This window comes from Tursiops truncatus, chromosome 17 (genome assembly GCF_011762595.2).
Source record: "Tursiops truncatus isolate mTurTru1 chromosome 17, mTurTru1.mat.Y, whole genome shotgun sequence".
NCBI classification, from domain to species: domain Eukaryota; kingdom Metazoa; phylum Chordata; class Mammalia; order Artiodactyla; family Delphinidae; genus Tursiops; species Tursiops truncatus.
In genome coordinates, this window is record NC_047050.1 from 34,029,429 (window position 1) to 34,048,569 (window position 19,141).

Genomic DNA, 19,141 nt, shown 5'->3' on the forward strand with positions numbered 1-19,141 from the left:
AAGGGTGAGAATCACTGCACAATGACCCATTGCTGTTCCTGATATGCCCCTCCCTTCTGGGAGGCACCTCTATTTGCGATATTTATAGAACACTGAGAATGATACCAATAAGTTAAGAATTTTACTACCCATGTGCTCAAGAATTTACTAACCTAGAAGGGAGATAATACATGCATTACATTTACCAGCTAAATAACAGTATAAGGCAGTACCAAGTGGGTTGATTTGGAGAAAAATGCTAAGAACCTAGGATTTCAATGATAGGTCTTGAGGGTTCTCAAACTACCAAACTAGTTTTGTGTATATTTATATGCCATTTCTAGGTGGCTAAGTAGTTGGAGATGGTTCCTGGTTTTAAAGATTCTCAATAGGGTCAGTATGCACAAAAGGCTAAGAATGACAGTTGACGGTTCAGAAGAGTGAAAGTCAAAGATTGGCTGGAGTGGTCAAAAACAGCATTGTAAAGAAGATGGAACACACGTAGGGCATTGCAGGGCCTAACATAATGATATGAGAGGAAGGAAGTTGTCTTTCCAGGTCCAGGGAAGAGAAGGAGAAACTTATGGAAGTAGGAATATGTCTGCTGGTAGAAGAGTATTATGAGAGAAGTTAGGCTTTGGGCTCTTTGGGAGAATTTTTAAATTAGACATCAAGGATGATTTTTTTTCTTCCTTATAGATCTCGAACTAATTAATAGCTTCCATTTATGAGTAAAAATTTCAGAATTCTAAGAAGATGCCATCAGTCAGTCCAAAGGGGTTTCTACAAATCCCTTTATTTTCTGTTCAAGATAGGATTAACAATCAGGTATCACCCTGACTGGCTCTTCAGATTTCTACGATGGTGAAGTCTCTGTTGGAGCTGTTTTTATGCCCAAGGAGAATTGAATACACTCCCCACAATGTCTTCTCTGATCTTAGGAAGCACAGTCAAGGAAAGTTTCACCCACAGTCAAGCTCTGAAAACAGGAACTTCTCTCCCTCAAGGTAACCCAATGTGACTGGCAATGATGACATACAGTTTCACCTTTCTCTTCTTCATTTGAGCTTCTGGCAAATAAACAAGCATGGAAAATTTCCCTGACATAGGGAAAGATATAAAGTCTAAAGAGTATCTCATGCATTTATCCTCTTTCCCTTGTCATAATATCATAATATTACCTGGAAATAGAAAGACCTAGTCCTTCAAAATGGTGTCATTCTCTCCTAATAATAGGTAATCAGTTCTATATGGTTAAGGGTAAAGGAAATGCTGGCACATGGTAAATGACTAAGAATCCTTCACCCCTTTGGTATGCTAAAGCATAATTATCTAAGTGTCCCTTGGAATGAGAGCTACCACTTTGGGGGATACTAGTTATGTGCCAGGCAAGGGGCTAAAGGCATTATATATATTAGGTTATTCAATCTTTACAAATAATCCATTGAGAAAGGTATAATTATTTCTATCCCTAATTTATACATGAGGGAACTCTAGCTTAGAAATCTAAGCAACTTATTTAAGCTCAGTAGCACATCTAGTCAACGGTGGATCCAAGCAAAAACTCACGTCTCCCGATTCTCTGCTGCTACAAGATACAGCCTCACAGTACAGATTTAAACCCAGGTTTCAAACATGAGACTATATATTGAGAATGGGATGTCATCTGATAGCAATGAATTGGAGAGGAAATTGCCTGGACTTAGGAGGAGTAGTTAGAGATGAGCGCACTGATGTGGGACTTCTTTATATGTAAAATTACCTTTCAGTTAGTTTGAAGGTAGCCTGTCTTAACAGTTATACTCATTGAGTAGGGCTTTTATAAATAAATTACGGTACGTTCATTTGGTAGAAAACCCCTATAATAAAATAGTGAGACAACACTATATATAATGAGACAACACTATATGTATGGATAAGAAAGGTGTCCAAGATACATTGTCATTAAATCAGCAACATATAGAATAAACTGTACAGTATGCTACTTTTTGATTAAAAAAGAAAAATATATATGCATGAGTTTGTTAGTTAATATAGGAATATTCTTGGAAAGATACACGTGAAACTGGAAATAATATATGCCCTACCAGAAGTGAGCTGTGTGGCTAGGAGTTGAGGTAGGAGGAAGACAGAGTTTCACTGGAGATGCCATTTTACCTTTTGAATGTTATGTCTTGTATGTATAATTATTACCTGCCTAAACAAACAAGGACACTGCCTGCATGATGACAAAGACAAAGTTCTCAATGGCAACAGGGATATTTGAAATAAGCTTGCAAAACTGAGTTTTAGAAATCTTAGTAAAATGAGATATTTTATGAGGCAAACCAGTGAAACAGGTTCATGTACTGGTCCTGAAGGGGGATAAGCAGGCCATTGAGGGAATATATTGCTCAGCACATGTATGCAGACTTTTATATGTGATTATGTTTAAATTTGTATGGATTTTCTTTGAGTCTGATTTTTTTAAATATAGGATCACTACCCAGCCATATTTTTGAATGGTTAAATTAATCAGTGGAATGGAAGAGATTATATTGGATATAGGTGATATAAAATGTATGCAAAGTCCAAAATGTTTCTACAAAGTATTTATTTTCCCTCCCCTAACTCACATAAAAAATTCAGAACATCATATAATTGCTAATAGTACCTCAGAATGTTGGAATAGATCCCATGTGTCTTGGTTCCACATAATAACCTCCCTCTTTTTTCACTTATAATTAACATTTTGCTGAATTTTTGTAATTTCTGCTCTTTCCAATAACATAAATATATATAAACTCCCAAACAATTGATTTTCCCCTCATGTCCATATCAAGCACTTGAATGGATTTTGATGAAAACACAATATTGATTTTAAGAAAAAAGAAAAAGAAAAAAGGGAAGAATTCATTTTTCACTAATAAAGCTTTCTCCACTGTATTGAACAATTTTCTGGAATGTTTCTTCTTGCCTTTCTTATACTGCCTGTCTGATGACAGAGACTGAATTCTCAAAGCAAAGTGATATTTGAAATAAGCCCTCAAGATTGAATTTTAGAAATATTAGTAGAAAGATCAAGGATTTTATGGGGCATGCTAGGTTCAGAATTATGCTTAACAATGCATTTCATTGCATAAAAAGGAAGGTATAAACATGCTGCAAACCCATCATTTTTCCTACTCTCCAAAGTAACCATTTTATTTCTCTGAATTTTTCTTTTCATTTTTTGAAAAGATTGAAACATTGCTAGTCATATCAAACTTTCTTGAATTTGGACAATTCAAGAATGTCCAAATTGTCTTGAATTGGACAATGCTTTTTGTATATTTACAAAAAAGGGTGTGCAAGTTTTCTAAGAAATAGTTTATTTGATTTGAGAGAAAGTGTTAAAGGTAGAGTATTGAGAGGGAAGGACTGACTACCAAAATCACCTTGGCAACTTCTTTAAAGAGATTCCTAAGTCACACCTTGAACTTTAAGGGTTTGGCCTCAAAATCTGCATTTTAAAAATTCTTCATGTGGTCCAAATGCTTAGCCAGATTTAGAAAACTCTAAACTAGAAAATAGACATGGTTGTGAACTGATTAGATTTCTGCCTTTAAAAAAAGTTTTTTTAGGCTAGGAGAAAGGAATATGCCTTCTCGGCTTCGAGGTTACAGCTGTGCTTCAAACCCCTCCTTCCTGTCTCTGCTTGGCGTCTCTCCATCTGTTACCTCCTCTTTCCACTCAGTGTCTTGGTTCCAGTCTGTAAATATAACTTTCTCCCTTCATTTGAGTCCATCTCCCTAAGTCTCCACAGCCCTACATTATTTGTCCTTTCATGCCACATTTCTCCAGAGAGTGATTGTTATGCTATGCCTGCATTGCCCTCGCTCCAATTTCAGGAAAGGACTGAAACTATTGTTTCAAAAGTTGCCAAAAACAGTAAGTGTAAATTGCAGTGGTTCTTCTTCATACCTTATTGTGCTCTTCTTCAGTATAGTGAACTCCTGGAACTCTCTTCTCCTTGACTTCTGAGATAACAATCTCCCCTGGCCATTCTACTTAGGCTACTTCCCAGTAGATCTTCCACTGAAGATTTGTTTGTTTGTTTGTTTTAATCACCATAGTTCATTTTCCCCCAGTTTTGTAGAGAAATAATTGACACACAACATTGTATTAGTCCAAGATATATAACATATTGGTTTGATATGTGTATATATTGCAAAATAATTACCATAAGTTTAATTGACGTCTATCGCCTCGCATCATTACATTCTTTTTTTCTTGGGTATAATTTCAAATATACAATACAGTATCGTTAACTACAGTCACCGTGCTATATGTTACATCCCCTTAACTTAAATCTTAACTGGAAGTTTTTACCTTTTGACCCCCTTCACCCATTTCCCCCACCCCACACCGCTCACTCTGGCAACCACCAATCTGCTCTCTGTATCTAAGAGTTTGGTTTTTTTTAGATCCCACATATAAGCACGTATTTGTCTTTCTCTGTCTGACCTATTTCACTTAGCTTAATGCCATCAAAGTTCATCCATGTTTTTGCAAATGGCAGGATTTCTTCTTTTTATAGTTGAATAATATTCATATATATATGTATATATACATACACACACATCACACTTTCTTTATTCATCCTTCTACAGGCACTTAAGGTGTTTCAATATCTTGGCTATTGTTAATAATGCTAAATTGAACATGGAGGTGCAGATATCTTTTCAAGATAGTGATTTCATTTCCTTTGGATATATACCCAGAAATAGAATTGCTAGATTATATAGCAGTTCTATTTTTAATTTTTTGAGGAACCTCCATTCTGTTTTCCATAGCGGTTGTACCAGTTTACATTCCTACCAACAGTGCACAAGGATTCCCTTCTCTCCATATCTTCATCAACACTTATTTCTTATTTTTTTGATGACAGCCATGCTGATGGTATGAGGTGATATCTCATTGTGATTTTGACTTGATTTCCCTAATTAGTGAGGTTTAGTACCTTTCATGTGTCTGCTGGCCATATGTGTGTCTTCTGCGGAAAAATGTATAAGTCCTTTGATGACATTTTAAACAGATTTTTTTTTCTTTGCTGTTGACTTGTGTAAATTCTTCACATATTTTGGATATTAACCCCTTATGTATATACGATTATATATAATGTATCATGATACATGATTTACAAATATCTTCTCCCATTGTGTAGATTGACTTTTCATTTGTTCATAGTTTCCTTTGCTGTGCAGAAGCTTTTTAGTTTAATGTAGCTCCATTTTTTTCCTCTTTTTTTCTTTTGTTGTCTTTGCATTTGCATTTTTTAGTTTGTCAAATTAAAAAAAAATCATTGCCAAGACCAGTGTTTAGGAGTTTACCCCATATGGTTTCTTGCTGGAGTTTTATGGTTTCAGGCTTATATTCCAGTCTTTAATACATTTTGAGTTGATTTTTGTGTATGGTCTAAGATAGTGGTCTGGTTTTGTTCTTCAGCATGCCATCGTCCAGCTTCCCAACATCATTTATTGAAGAGACTGTTGTTTCCCTTTGTATATTCTTAAACTCCTTTATCACAACTTAATTGACCATATGTGAATGGGTTTATTTCTGGGTTCTCTATTCTGTTTCATTGAGCTACATGTCTGTTTTTATGACAATACCATACTGCTTTGATAACTATAGCTTTGTAATATAGTTTGAAATCAGGAAGTGTGATACCTCTAACTTCATTCTTTCTCAAGATTATTTTGGCTATTCGGAGTCTTTTGTGGGTCCATACAAATTTTAAAATTGTTTGCTCTATTCCTGTGAAAAATGCTATTGGAATTTTGATAGGGATTGCATTGTATCTTTTTTTGCCCTTTTTAACATCTTTATTGCAGTATAATTGTTTTACCTTGCTGTATTAGTTTCTGCTGTACAAAAAAGTGAATCACCTATACATATATCCCCATATACCCTCCCTCTTGTATCTCCCTCCCACCCTCTCAATCCCACCTCTCTAGGTGGTCAAAAAGCACAACGCTGATCTCCCTGTGCTATGCAGCTGCTTCCTACTAGCTATCTATTTTACATATGGTAATATATATACATATATACATATATATATATGTCAATGCCGCTCTCTCACTGCTTCCCAGCTTACCCTTTCCCCTCCCAGTTTCCTCAAGACCATTCTCTATGTCTGTGTCTTTATTCCTGCCCTGCCACTAGGTTCATCAATACCATTTTTTTTGATTCCACACATGTGTGTTAGCATACGGTATTTGATTTTCTCTTTCTGACCTACTTCACTCTGTATGACAGACCCTAGGTCCATCCAATTCATTAAAAATAACTCAATTTCATTCCTTTTTATGGCTGAGTAATAATTCCCTTGTATATATGTGCCACATCTTCTTTATCCATTCATCTATCAATGGACTTTTAGGTTGCTTCCACGTCCTTGCTATTGTAAATAGAGCTGCAATGAACATTTTGGTATATGACTCTTTTTGAATTATGGTTTTCTCAGGGTACATGCTCAGTAGTGGGGTTGCTGGGTCATATGGTAGTTCTATTTTTAGTTTTTGAAGGAACTGCCATACTGTTCTCCATAGTGGCTCTATCAATTTACATTCCCACCAACAGTGCAAGAGGATTCTCTTTTCTCCACACCCTCTCCAGCATTTATTTTTGGGAGATTTTTTGTTGGTGGCCGTTCTGACTGGTGTGAGGTAATACCTCATCGCTGTTTTGATTTGCATTTCTCTAATGATTAGTGATGTTGAGCATCCTTTCATGTGTTTGTTGGCAATCTGTATGTCTTCTTTGGAGAAATGTCTATTTAGGTCTTCTACCCATTTTTGGATTGGGTTGTTTGCTTTTTTGATATTAAGCTGCATGAGCTGCTTGTAAATTTTGGAAATTAATCCTTTGTCATTTGCTTCATTTGCAAATATTTTCTCCCATTCTGAGGGTTGTCTTTTCATCTTGTTTATGGTTTCCTTTGCTGTGCAAAAGCTTGTAAGTTTCATTAGGTCCAATTTGTTTATTTTGGATCTTGCTGTGATTTATGTCATAGAGTGTTCTGCTTATGTTTTCCTCTAAGAGTTTTATAATGTCTGGCCTTACATTTAGCTCTTTAATCCATTTTGAGTTATTTTTGTATATGGTGTTAAGGAATGTTCTAATTTCATTCTTTCATTCTTGTCCAGTTTTCTCAGCACCACTTATTGAAGAGGCTGTCTTTTCTCCATTGTATATTCTTGCCTACTTTGTCAAAGATAAGTTGACCATATGTGCGTAGGTTTATCTCTGAGCTTTCTATCCTGTTCCATTGATCTATATTTCTGTTTTTGTGCCAGTACCATACCATCTTGATTACTGTAGCTTTGTAGTATAGTCAGAAGTCAGGGAGCCTAATTCCTCCAGCTCCATTTTTCTTTCTCAAGATTGCTTTGGCTGTATGGGGTCTTTTTTGTATTCATACAAATTGTGAAATTTTTTGTTCTAGTTCTGTGAAAATTTCCATTGGTAGTTTGATAGGGATTGCATTGAATCTGTAGATTGCTTTGGATAATATAGCCATTTTCACAATATTGATTCTTCCAATCCAAGAACATGATATATCTCTCCATCTGTTTGTATCATCTTTAATTTCTTTCATCAGTTTCTTATAGTTTTCTGCATACAGGTATTTTGTCTCCTTAGATATGTTCATTTTAGGTATTTTATCCTTTTTGTTACAATGGTAAATGGGAGTGTTTCCTTTGCACTGAATCTTTAAATGCCTTATGTAAACAGCTAAATAAGGTAATGTTTGAGGTGACAAACACTTTAGTACTTTAATAGTTTTTTATTGTGGAAATACTAGAGACCAGGAGGCAATTGGAGCTCATGCTAGGGACCTAGACATTGGCCGCAGATATTTTTTGGAACCCATTCTACCACAAAGTGCTGGCAAGTACCCTCTTGGAATCCTCTGTCTAGCTTTTTAGCAATGGGACCTGACCCACTGACAAGTCTGTGAAACCAGTACTAGCAGATCTCAAGAAACAAAAATATCCAGTTGGAGAAACAGCCCCAGCTACCAGGAGGCTGGTTGCATTAGGACACACACCAAGACACATAATTAAAATACAAAAATTAAAGAGACACTATTAAAAGCAGCAAGGAAAAAGCAACAAGTTACATACAAGGGAACTCCCATAAAACTATCAATCAGTTCACTTTTGAGGAGGAACACTGCAGGCTGGAAGGGAGTGGCATGATATATTTTAAGTGATGAAAGGGAAAGACCTACAAGAAACTCTATCTGGCCAGGCTTACTCCAGATTTGAAAGAGAGATGAAAATTTTTACAGACAAGCAAATGCAAAAAGAGTTCAGCACCACCAAACCAGTTTTACAAGAAATGTTAAAGGAACTTCTCTAAGTGAAACACAATGGCCAAAACTAGAAATATTAAAAGTATAAAAGGAAAAATCTCATTGTTAAAAGCAAATTACAGTAAAGGTAGTAAATCAACCAGATATAAAGATAGGAGGAAGGTTAAAAGACATAAGTAGTAAAATCATGCCTGTCCACAATAAATCCCTTATCTAAGGGATACAGAAGATAAAAATATGTAAAATATGATGTCAAAAACAGTAAATGTGATGTGGGGGGCAGTAAAAATGTATGGTAGTTAAAATGTATTTGAAATTAAGAGATCAGTTTCTTAAATGAATCATAGATACATACATACATACATAGATGGCTACATAGAAACCTTACAATAATCACAAACCAAAAATCTATAATAGATACACAAAAAATAGAAAGGAATACAAACATAACCCTAACAATTGTCATTAAACCACCTTGGAAGAGTGCAAAAGAAAAAGTAATAAAGAACTGCAAAAACAGACCAAAAAAAATTAACAAAACAGCAATAGGTACATACCTATCAATAATTATAAATGTAAATGGATGAAATGTTCCAATCAAAGGACATAGAGAGGCTGAATGGATTCAAAAACAAGACCTATATCTATGCTGCCTATGAGAGACTCACATCAGATCTAAAGACACACAAAGACTGAAAGTGAGGGGATGGGAAAATGTATTCCATGCAAAAGGAAATGAAAGCCAGGGTAGCAATATTTATGTAAGAAAAAATAGACTTTAAAACAATGATTGTAACAAGAGACAAGGAAGGACATTACATATTGATCAAGGGAACAATCAAAGAAGAGGATACAGCAATTATAAATATATATGCACCCAACATGGAAGCACCTAATTACATAGGAAATATCAACAGGCATAAGAAGAGAAACTGACACTAATAAAATGTTAGTAAGAGCCTTTGACACCCTACTTAGATCAATGGACAGATCATTCAGACAGAAAATCAATAAGGAAACATTGGCCTTAAATGACACTTTAGGACAAATGTCCATTTCATCTCCAAACAGCAAAACACACTTTCTTTTAAAGTGCACATGGAACATTCTCCAGGATAGATCACATGCTCAGTCACAAAACAAGTCTCAGTACATTTAAGAAAATTGAGATCATGTCAAGCATATTTTCTGACCATAACACTCTGAGACTAGAAATCAACTAAAAGAGAAAAACTGCAAAAAACACAAACACGTGGAAGCTAAACAAAATGCCACTAAAGAACCAAAGGTTCACTGAAGAAATCAAAGAAGAAATTTAAAAATACCTGGAGACAAATGACTATGAAAATATAATAATCCAAAATCTATGAGATGCAACAAAAGGAGTTCTAAGAGGGAAGTTTACAGTGATACAAGCCTGCCTGAAGGAACAAGAAAAATCTTAAATAAGCAACATAATTTGACACCTAAAGGAACTAGAAAAAGAAGAATAAAAGAAACCCAAAGTTAGTAGAAGGAAACAAATCATAAATATCATAAATATCAGATCAGAAAGAAATTAAATAGACTAAAAAAGAAAAAAAGATAAATGAAACTAAGAGCTGTTCTTTGGAAAGGAAAACAAAATTGATAAACTTTAACAGTCTCATCAAGAAAAAGAGAGAGAGGGTCTAAATCAATAAAACAGAAATGAAAGAAGAGAAGTTACAGCCAACATCACAGCTATTACAAAGGATCATAAGATATTAATTACTATGAACAATTGCCAATAAAGTGGACAATTTTGAAGAAAGCTTATGTCTAGAAATATACAATCTCTCAAGAGTGAACGAGGAAGAAATAGACAATATGAGCAGACCAACTACTCTTAATGAAATTGAATCAGTAATAAAAAATACTCCTGACAAACAAAAGTTCAGGCCTCACAGATGAATTATACCAAACATTTAGAGAAGAGTTAACACCTATCTATTGCAAACAATTCCAAACAATTGCAGAGGGAGAAACATTTCCAAACTTATTCTATAGGACCAGCATCATCCTGATGCCAAAACCCAAAAAGATATCACAAAAAAATAAAATTAAAGGCCAATATCACTGAAGAACATAAATGTAAAAATCCTCAACAAAATTTTAGCAAACCAAATTCAACAATACATCTAAAAATTCATGCACCGTGATCAAGTGAGATTTATCCCAGGGATGGATATTATCAATCCATGTGATAAAACATATTAACAGGTTGAAGAATAAAAATCATATGATCATCTAAATAGGTACATAAAAACCTTTTGACAAAATTCCACATTCATTTATGATAAAACTCTCAACAGTGTGGTTATGGAACACACATACCACAACATAATAAAGGGCCATATATGACAAGCCCACAAGTAACATCATACTCAATGGTGAAAATCTCTAAGAACAAGATCAAGAACAAGACAAGGATGTCCAATCTTGCCACTTTTATTCAACATAATATTGGAAAACCTAGCCACAGCAATCACACAAGAGAAAGAAATTAAAAAAGATCAAAATTGAAATGGAAGAAGTAAAAAGTCACTGTTTGCAAATGACATGATACTGTGCATAGAAAATCCTAAATACACTACCCCAAAACTACTAGAACTAATCGATGAATTTGGTAAAGTTGCAGGATACAAAATTAATACATAGAAACCTGTTGCATTTATATACACTAACAATGAACTATCAGAAAGAGAAATTAAGAAAATAATCCCATTCAAAATCATATCAAAAAGAATAAAAAACCTTGAAATAAATTGAACTAAGAGGTAAAAGACCTGTACTTGGAAAACTATAAGACACTGATGAAATAAATTGCTGATGACACAAACAGCTGGAAAGATATACCATGTTTCTGGGTTGGAAGAATTAATATTGTTAAAATTGTCATACAAATCAGGGCAATCTACAAATTCAATGCAATCTCTATCAAAATACCAATGGCATTTTTCACTGACCTAGAACAAATAATTCTAAAATGTCAAGGAAATGCAAAAGACACTGCATAGCCAAAATAATCTTGAGAAAGAACAAAGCTGGAGGTATCACATGCCCTGATTTGAAACTATACTGCAAAGCTACAGTAATCAAAACAATATGGTACTGGCACAAAAACAGACAAATAGATCAATGGAACAGAATAGAGAGCCCAGAAGTGAAACTACACTTATTTGGTCAAATAATCTATGATAAAGTAGGCAAGAATATACAATGGGCAATAGACAGCCTCTTCTATAAATGGTGGTCAGAAAACTGGACAGCTACATGCAAAATAATCAAACTGGACACTCTCTCACTCTGTGCACAAAAATAAATTCAAATGGATTAAAGAGTTAAATGTGTGACCTGAAGCCACAAAGCTCCTAGAAGAAAACACAGGCAGTAGGCTCTTTGACATAAACCTTAGTAAGTTTTATCAATCTTTCTCCTCAGGCAAGGGAAATAAAAGCAAAAATAAACAAATGAAACTGAAAAGCTTTTGTCCTGTGAAGGAAACTATCAACAAAATTAAAAAGCATTGTACTGAATAGGAAAAGATATTTGCAAATGATATGTCTGATAAGGGCTTAATACCCAAAATAACAAAGAATTCATACAACTCAACATCAAAAGAGCAAACAACCCAATTAATAATGGGCAGAGTATCTGAATAGACACTTTTCCAAAGAAGACATACAGATCACCAACATGTACTTGAAAAATATTCAACATCAAATCATCAGGGTAATGCAAAGCATAACCACAATGAGATATCACCTCACCCCTGTCAGAATGGTTATTATCAAAAATACAATAAATAACATGTATTGGTGAGGATGTGGAGAAAAGGGAACCTTCATGCACTGTTTGTGGAAATGTAAACTGGTGTAGCCACTGTAGAATACAGTATGAAGATTCCTCAAAAAATTAAAAATAGAACTAATTCCACTCCTGAAGAAAACAAAAACACCAATTAGAAAAGATATATGCATGGTCTCTCAGACCCACCCTGGTGTAACATGTGAGGGCACTTACACAAAATATGAATACCAGGAGGCAGGGGTCAGGGGCCACCTTGGAGGCTGGCCATTAGACTCCAGGGTTTGAATCACTCAATAACATTTGCCTCAGTTTACACATATGTAAAATGGGAATAATAGTAGTATCTGCTTTTTACGACTAAAATAGCTAATATATTTTAAAAGTTAAGAATGTATTTAAGATATTTATGAGTGAATTATAGGACATCTGTCATTTTCTTTAAATACTCCAGAAAAAAATTGAGGGAGGAGAATGATGGTGGTTAATAAAACATATATGGCAAAATGTTAAAATGTTGATGATAATGATTTAAAGTGGACAATACATACATAAAGCTTTTTTAATGATCTTTAATTTTTTAAAAAAATTATTGATGTATGGTTGATTTACAATGTTGTGTTAATTTCTGCTGTACAGCAAAGTGACTCAGTTATAGATATATATATATATTCTTTTTCAGATTCTTATCCATTATGGTTTATCACAGGATATTGAATATAGTTTCCTGTACTATACAGGAGGACCTTGTTGTTTATCCATAATGACCTTTTCTTTATTTCTTAAGTTTAAAATTTCCCATAATAAAAAGTTACATAATTTTTTACATAAAATGTTTATAGCAGTACCTGGAACATAGTAAACAGTCAATAAATGCTGGTTATTATTTTTGGAAAAAAGAAAATATATATGCAGCCCTATGTTCATTGCAGCATTATTTACAATAGTTAAGATATGGAAGCAACCTGAGTGTCTATTGATAGAGGAATTGATAAAGGATGTGACATATATACATAAATATACATGAATATTAGCCATTAAAAAAGAATAAAGTCTTGCCACTTGAGACAACATGAATGGACCTAGAGAGTATTATCCTAAGTGAAGGAAGCAGACAGAGAAAGACAAATATTGTATGGTTTCACTTATATGTGGAATGTAAGAAACAAAACAAATTAACAAACATAATAAAACAGAAACAGATGCAGAGAACAAACTGGTGGTTGCCAGGGGGAGGGAGTGGGGGGAGGAAAGAAATAGGTGGGGGAGATTAGGAGGTATAAACTTACGGTTGCAAAATTAATGAGTCATGTGTATGAAATGTATAGCGTGGGGTATATAGTCATTACTTATATAATATCTTTGTATGGTGACAGAACTTAACTGGACTTATAGTGGTGATTATTCTAAATGTATAGAAATACTGAATCACTATGTTGTGTAACAGGAACTAACAGTGTTGTAGGTCAATTATACTCCCAAAACAAACAAACTCATAGAAAGAGAGATCAGTTTTGTGGTTACAGAGGCAGGGTGTTGGGGAAGGGGGAATTGGAGGAAGTCAGTCAAAAAGTACAAACTTTCAGTTACAAGGTATATAAGTACTAGGGATATAATGTACTACATGGTAAATATAATTAACACTGTGTATATTATATATGAAAGTTTTTAAGAGAGTAAATTCTGAGTTCTCATCACAAGGAAAAAAAATTAGTTTCTTTAATTTTGTATCTGTATGAGATGATGGATGTTCACCAAACATATTATGATAATCATGTCCTGATGTATATAAGTGAAATCATTATTCTGTATACCTTAAATTTATACAGCACTATACGTCAGTTATATCTCAATGAAAATCTAGGAAAATAAATAAATAAAATATATTTTTCCAGAAAAATAACAATTATTTATTTTAATCTGTTTAAAGACAAAATCTGACAATCATTGCTAATATTTGGTTGACTACTTCAACAGTGTAGAATCTATAAGAGAAAATACCATAACTACATATCATCTATTAATATAACAATACAGATTGGGGAATAACTTTATTTACCTATTTAAAAACTTAAATATTACCAAAATAATAATACTTTTTTTCATCTTTTCAGCAACCTTGACACAGAAGAACTATGTGGTAAGTTTATTTAAAGCCAATCAAACCCATTACTTGCTTTAGAATAAAAAAGAACACTGTCTTACATATTTCTACAAACCCTGAAATTAATGTCATAGATTAGGAGTTCTGGAATAAAGTAAAAGATAGTTGAGATCTCAAGGAATTTATGTTTATCCATGAGTTTTGTTCAAGCATGTATTTCACTGAAGAAAGAGTTGGCCCTTATTAATTTGTTCATAGCAGGAGAATTATAATTAGTACAATAAGTTTCACAAGAATATATTCCACCAGCTTGAATATATTTTTAAAGTGTTGTTTAATACAACTTCATTATTCACTTCAAATATATTGTGCAGAGGCTTTGGTTACTTTTTTGCAAAGCTGATCCCTTGATATGTAAAAACAACTTTGTCCCATACCTTGCCTAAACCATTCTGGAATGTCACTTGCAAAACAAATGATTCAGTGGGGAGAGATGTCTTAACAAATTCCTGATTTAGTGGCCTCTTCATTTACTTTCTTCATTTTTGTGGGTGGAAACAAAAGTAATAGGCTAGAAATATGAAAAGGCAAATACTTTTGAGATTTATTCTTCGTTCTCAAAAATTTGTCTTCTCTAATAATAGAACTAGATTAAAGACCTATTCTATATTTATTTTGAAAGCTTTGACTCTGATTTTCCTGCATAATTTTAGTTAGGGAACTAGTTAAGGGGTTTTAATTCAACAGAATTGCTCTATATCTTTAAACCCAGTGATTGTACTCCTAATTCTGTGTTGTAATACTCCCTCTCAGTTCAAGAATATGCATTTTAATTTCCAGAGTGAAGTTTCATTTTTCATTATTTTGTGAATATAAAGTAAACATATTCTAATCAAAATGGATTCTAATTAAAACCAAAGTTTTCAGTGCTAGCAAATGAAATATGTAGACTCACACCCAGCAAAAATACTCCCTTTTATGTGGGAGGGGCAGTGTTCGATTGACATGGAAAATGGATTTCTTGTGCTCTTTAGTAGAAGCCAATTAACAGGTCCAAGTATCTAAAACTTTCATTCTGTTGCTTTTATTTAGTTTATCAGTTTACTAAATTATGGACCTAGAATTCAAAATACTTTAATAAATACTTTATTAAAATAAAATATAGATATTTCTTATTTTATTTATGAAAGTAATATTTAACTTTTTTTTTTTAATTTAGCAACACAGAATTATATAGGTGTATAAGAGAAAATGTCAAAGGCTCTCACTCACTTCTCTTTCCCCTGATACTGATCTCCACTGCTAACTTCTTGGAATGTATCCTGCCAAACATTTTTACACATGTAATGACATTGATATATATGAGTATGTTTTTTTCCAACAATGTGTATACTATATGATCAATAGAAGTGCACACTGTTCTATATCATTTTATTACAAAGGATGCATAGTGTCCCATTTACCTTAAAATTTTTAACCAAATCCCTTTCAGTTGTTTTGCGTTTTCAGGTTGTTTCCAAATTTCCACTGGGACAAACAACACTGAAGTAAATATCCTTGTTTGTATTCTCTTTGCACTCTTATACAAGTAGTTCTGTAAGATAGATTCCCAAAAGTGTAGTTACTTGGTCAAAGATTCTTCCAGTGTGCACGCCCAGCAGCAGTATATAGGCAAGTCAAGATTACTCACTTTCCTAAATAGCAGCTTTAGGCCATAACTTATTCCGACCAGTCAATACATAACTTGACTTTAATTAGGTAATTGTGTATGAACTTTAGCATTGGGTCTTTGGTTTCCTATTTGTGCCATCTTTAGCTCTGATCTAAAATCTATTGGGAGCAAATTTATTACTTTCCTGATCTTACACAGCTTATAACTGTTTTTGTACTCTTACCCAATTTTTTATTAGTGTATAATTGCTTTACAAAGTTGTGTTAGTTTCTGCTGTACAAAGAAGTGAATCAACTATATATATATATATATATATATATATATATATATATATATATATATATATATCCCCTCCCTCTTGGACCTCCCTCCCACCCCACCACCCCACTCATCTAGATCATCACAGAGCACCGAGCTGAGCTTCCTGTGCTATGCAGCAGGCTTCCACTAGCTATCTATTTTACATATGGTAGTGTATATATGTCAGTCCTAATCTCCCAATTCATCCCACCATCTCCTTCCCCCTCTGTGTCCACATGTCCATTCTCTATGTCTGCAATTCTGTTCCTGACATGGAAATAGGTTCTTCTGTACCATTTTTCTAGATTCCACATATATGCATTAATATACGATATATGTTTTTCTCTTCCTGACTTACTTCACTCTGTATGACAGACTCTAAGTCCACCCACATCTCTGCAAATGACCCAATTTCATTCCTTTTTATGGCTGAGTAATATTCCATTGTATATATGTACCTCATCTTCTTTATCCATTCATTTGTTGTTGAACATTTAGGTTGCTTCCATGTCCTGGCTATTGTAAATATTGCTGCAATGAACATTGGGGTACATGTGTCTTTTGAATTATGGTTTTCTCAGGGTATATGCTCATACTGGGTCATATGCTAGTTCTATTTTTAGTTTTTAAAAGGAACTTCCATACTGTTCTCCACAGTGGCTGTATCAATTTACATTCCCACTAACAGTGCAAGAGGGTTCCCTTTTCTCTACACCATCTCCAGCATTTATTGTTTGTAGATTTATTGATGATGGCCATTCTGACCTGTGTGAGGTGATACCTCATTGTAGTTTTGATTTGCATTTCTCTGAATATTAGTGATGTTGAGCATCTTTTCATGTGCCTCTTGGCCATTTGTATGTCTTCTTTGGAGAAATGTCTATTTAGGTCTTCTGCCCAGTTTTGGATAGGGTTGTTTGTTTTTTTGATATTGAGCTGCATGAGCTCTTTGTATATTTTGGAGATTAATCCTTTGTCCGTTGCTTCGTTTGCAAATATTTTTTTCCCATTCTGAGAGTTGTCTTTTCGTCTTGTTTATAGTTTCCTTTGCTGTGCAAAAGTTTTTAATTTTAATTAGGGCTCATTTGTTTATTTTTGTTTTTACTTTCATTACTATAGGAAATGGGTCATAAAAGATCTTGCTGTGGTTTATCTCAGGGAGTGTTTTCCCTGTGTTTTCCTCTAAGCATTTTATAGTGTCCAGTCCTACATTTAGCTCTTTAATCCATTATGAGTTTCTTGTGTATGGTGTTAAGTAATGTTCTAATTTCATTCTTTCACATGTAGCTGTCCAGTTTTCCCAGCACCACTTATTGAAGAGGCTGTCTTTTCTCCATTGTATATTCTTGCTTCCTTTGTCAAAGATAAGGTGACCACATGTGTATGGGTTTATCTCTGGGCTTTCTATCCTGTTCCATTAATCTGTGTTTCTGTTTTTGTGCCAGTATCATACTATCTTGATTGCTGTAGGTTTGTAGTATAGTCTGAAGTGATGAAGTCTGATTCCTCCAGATGCATTTTTCTTTCTCAAGATTGCTTTGGCTATTCGAGGTCTTTTGTGTTTCCATACAAGTTGTAAAATTTTTTGTTCTAATTCTGTGAAGAATGCCATTCGTAATTTGATAGGTATTGCAGTGAATCTGTAGATTGCTTTGGGTGGTATAGTCATTTTCACATTATTGATTCTTCCAATCAAAGAACATGGCATATTTCTCCATCTGTTTGTGTCATCTTTGATTTCTTGCACCAGTGTTTTATACTTTTCTGCATACAGATCTTTTGCCCCCTTAGGTAGGTTTATTCTTAGCTGTTTTTTTCTTTTTGTTGCAATAGTAAATGGGATTGTTTCCTTAATTTCTCCTTCTGATCTTTTGTTGTTAGTGTATAGGAATGTGAGAGATTTCTGCACATTAATTTCATATCCTGCAACTTTACCAAATTCATTAATTAGTTCTCATTGTTTTCTTGTGGCATCTTTAGAATTTTCTATGTATAGTATCACGTCACCTGCAAACAGTGACAGTTTTACTTCTTTTCCATTTTGTATTCCTTTTATTTCTTTTTCTTCTCTGATTTGCATGGACAGGACTTCCAAAACTATGTTGAATAAGAGTGACGAGAGTGGACATCCTGGTCTTTTTCCTGATCTTAGAGGAAGAGATTTCAGTTTTTCAGCATTGAGAATGATGTTTGCTGTGGGTTTGTCATATATGGCCTTTACTATGTTGAGGTATGTTCCCTCTATGCCCAGTTTCTGGAGAGTTTTTATCATAAATAGGTGTTGGATTTTGTCAAAAGCTTTTTCTGCATCTATTGACATGATCATATGGTTTTCATTCTTTAATTTGTTAATATGGTGTATCATATTGTTTGATTTGCGTATATTGAAGAATCCTTGCATTCCTGAGATAAATCCCACTTGATCATGGTGTATAATCATTTTAATGTGTTGTTGGATTCTGTTTGCTAGTATTTTGTTCAGGATGTTTGTGTCTATGTTCATCAGTGATATTGATCTGTAATTTTCTTTTTTTTGTGATATCTTTGTCTGGTTTTGGTATCAGGGTGATGGTGGCCTTGTGGAATTTAGAAGTGCACCTCCCTCTGCAATTGTTTGGAAGAGTTTGAGAAGGAAAGGTGTTAGCTCTTCTCTAAATGTTTGGTAAAATTTGCCTGTGAAGCCATCTGATCCTGGACTCTTGTTTGTTGGAAGATTTTTAATTACAGTTTCAATTTCATTACTTGTGATTGGCCTGTTTATATTTTGTCATTCTTCCTGTTCAGGCTTGGAAAGTTGTACCTTTCCAAGAATTTGTCCATTTCTTCCATGTTGTGCATTTTATTGGGATATAGTTGCTTTTAGTAGTCTCTTATGATCTTTTGTATTTCTGCTGTGCGCATTGTAATTTCTCCTTTT

General features: G+C 34.0%; 1 protein-coding gene across 2 annotated transcripts in view; it reads left to right on the forward strand.

Annotated features, from left to right (window-relative positions):
- NECAB1 (N-terminal EF-hand calcium binding protein 1) overlaps positions 1 to 19,141 on the forward strand; it is a 279,084-nt gene that overhangs the window by 134,435 nt on the left and 125,508 nt on the right. For both annotated transcript variants that reach the window (XM_019925422.2, XM_073794583.1), the window contains exon 4: positions 14,263 to 14,288. In XM_019925422.2, coding sequence (XP_019780981.1) covers positions 14,263 to 14,288 — 26 coding nt within the window. The remainder of the gene's footprint in view (positions 1 to 14,262; positions 14,289 to 19,141) is intronic.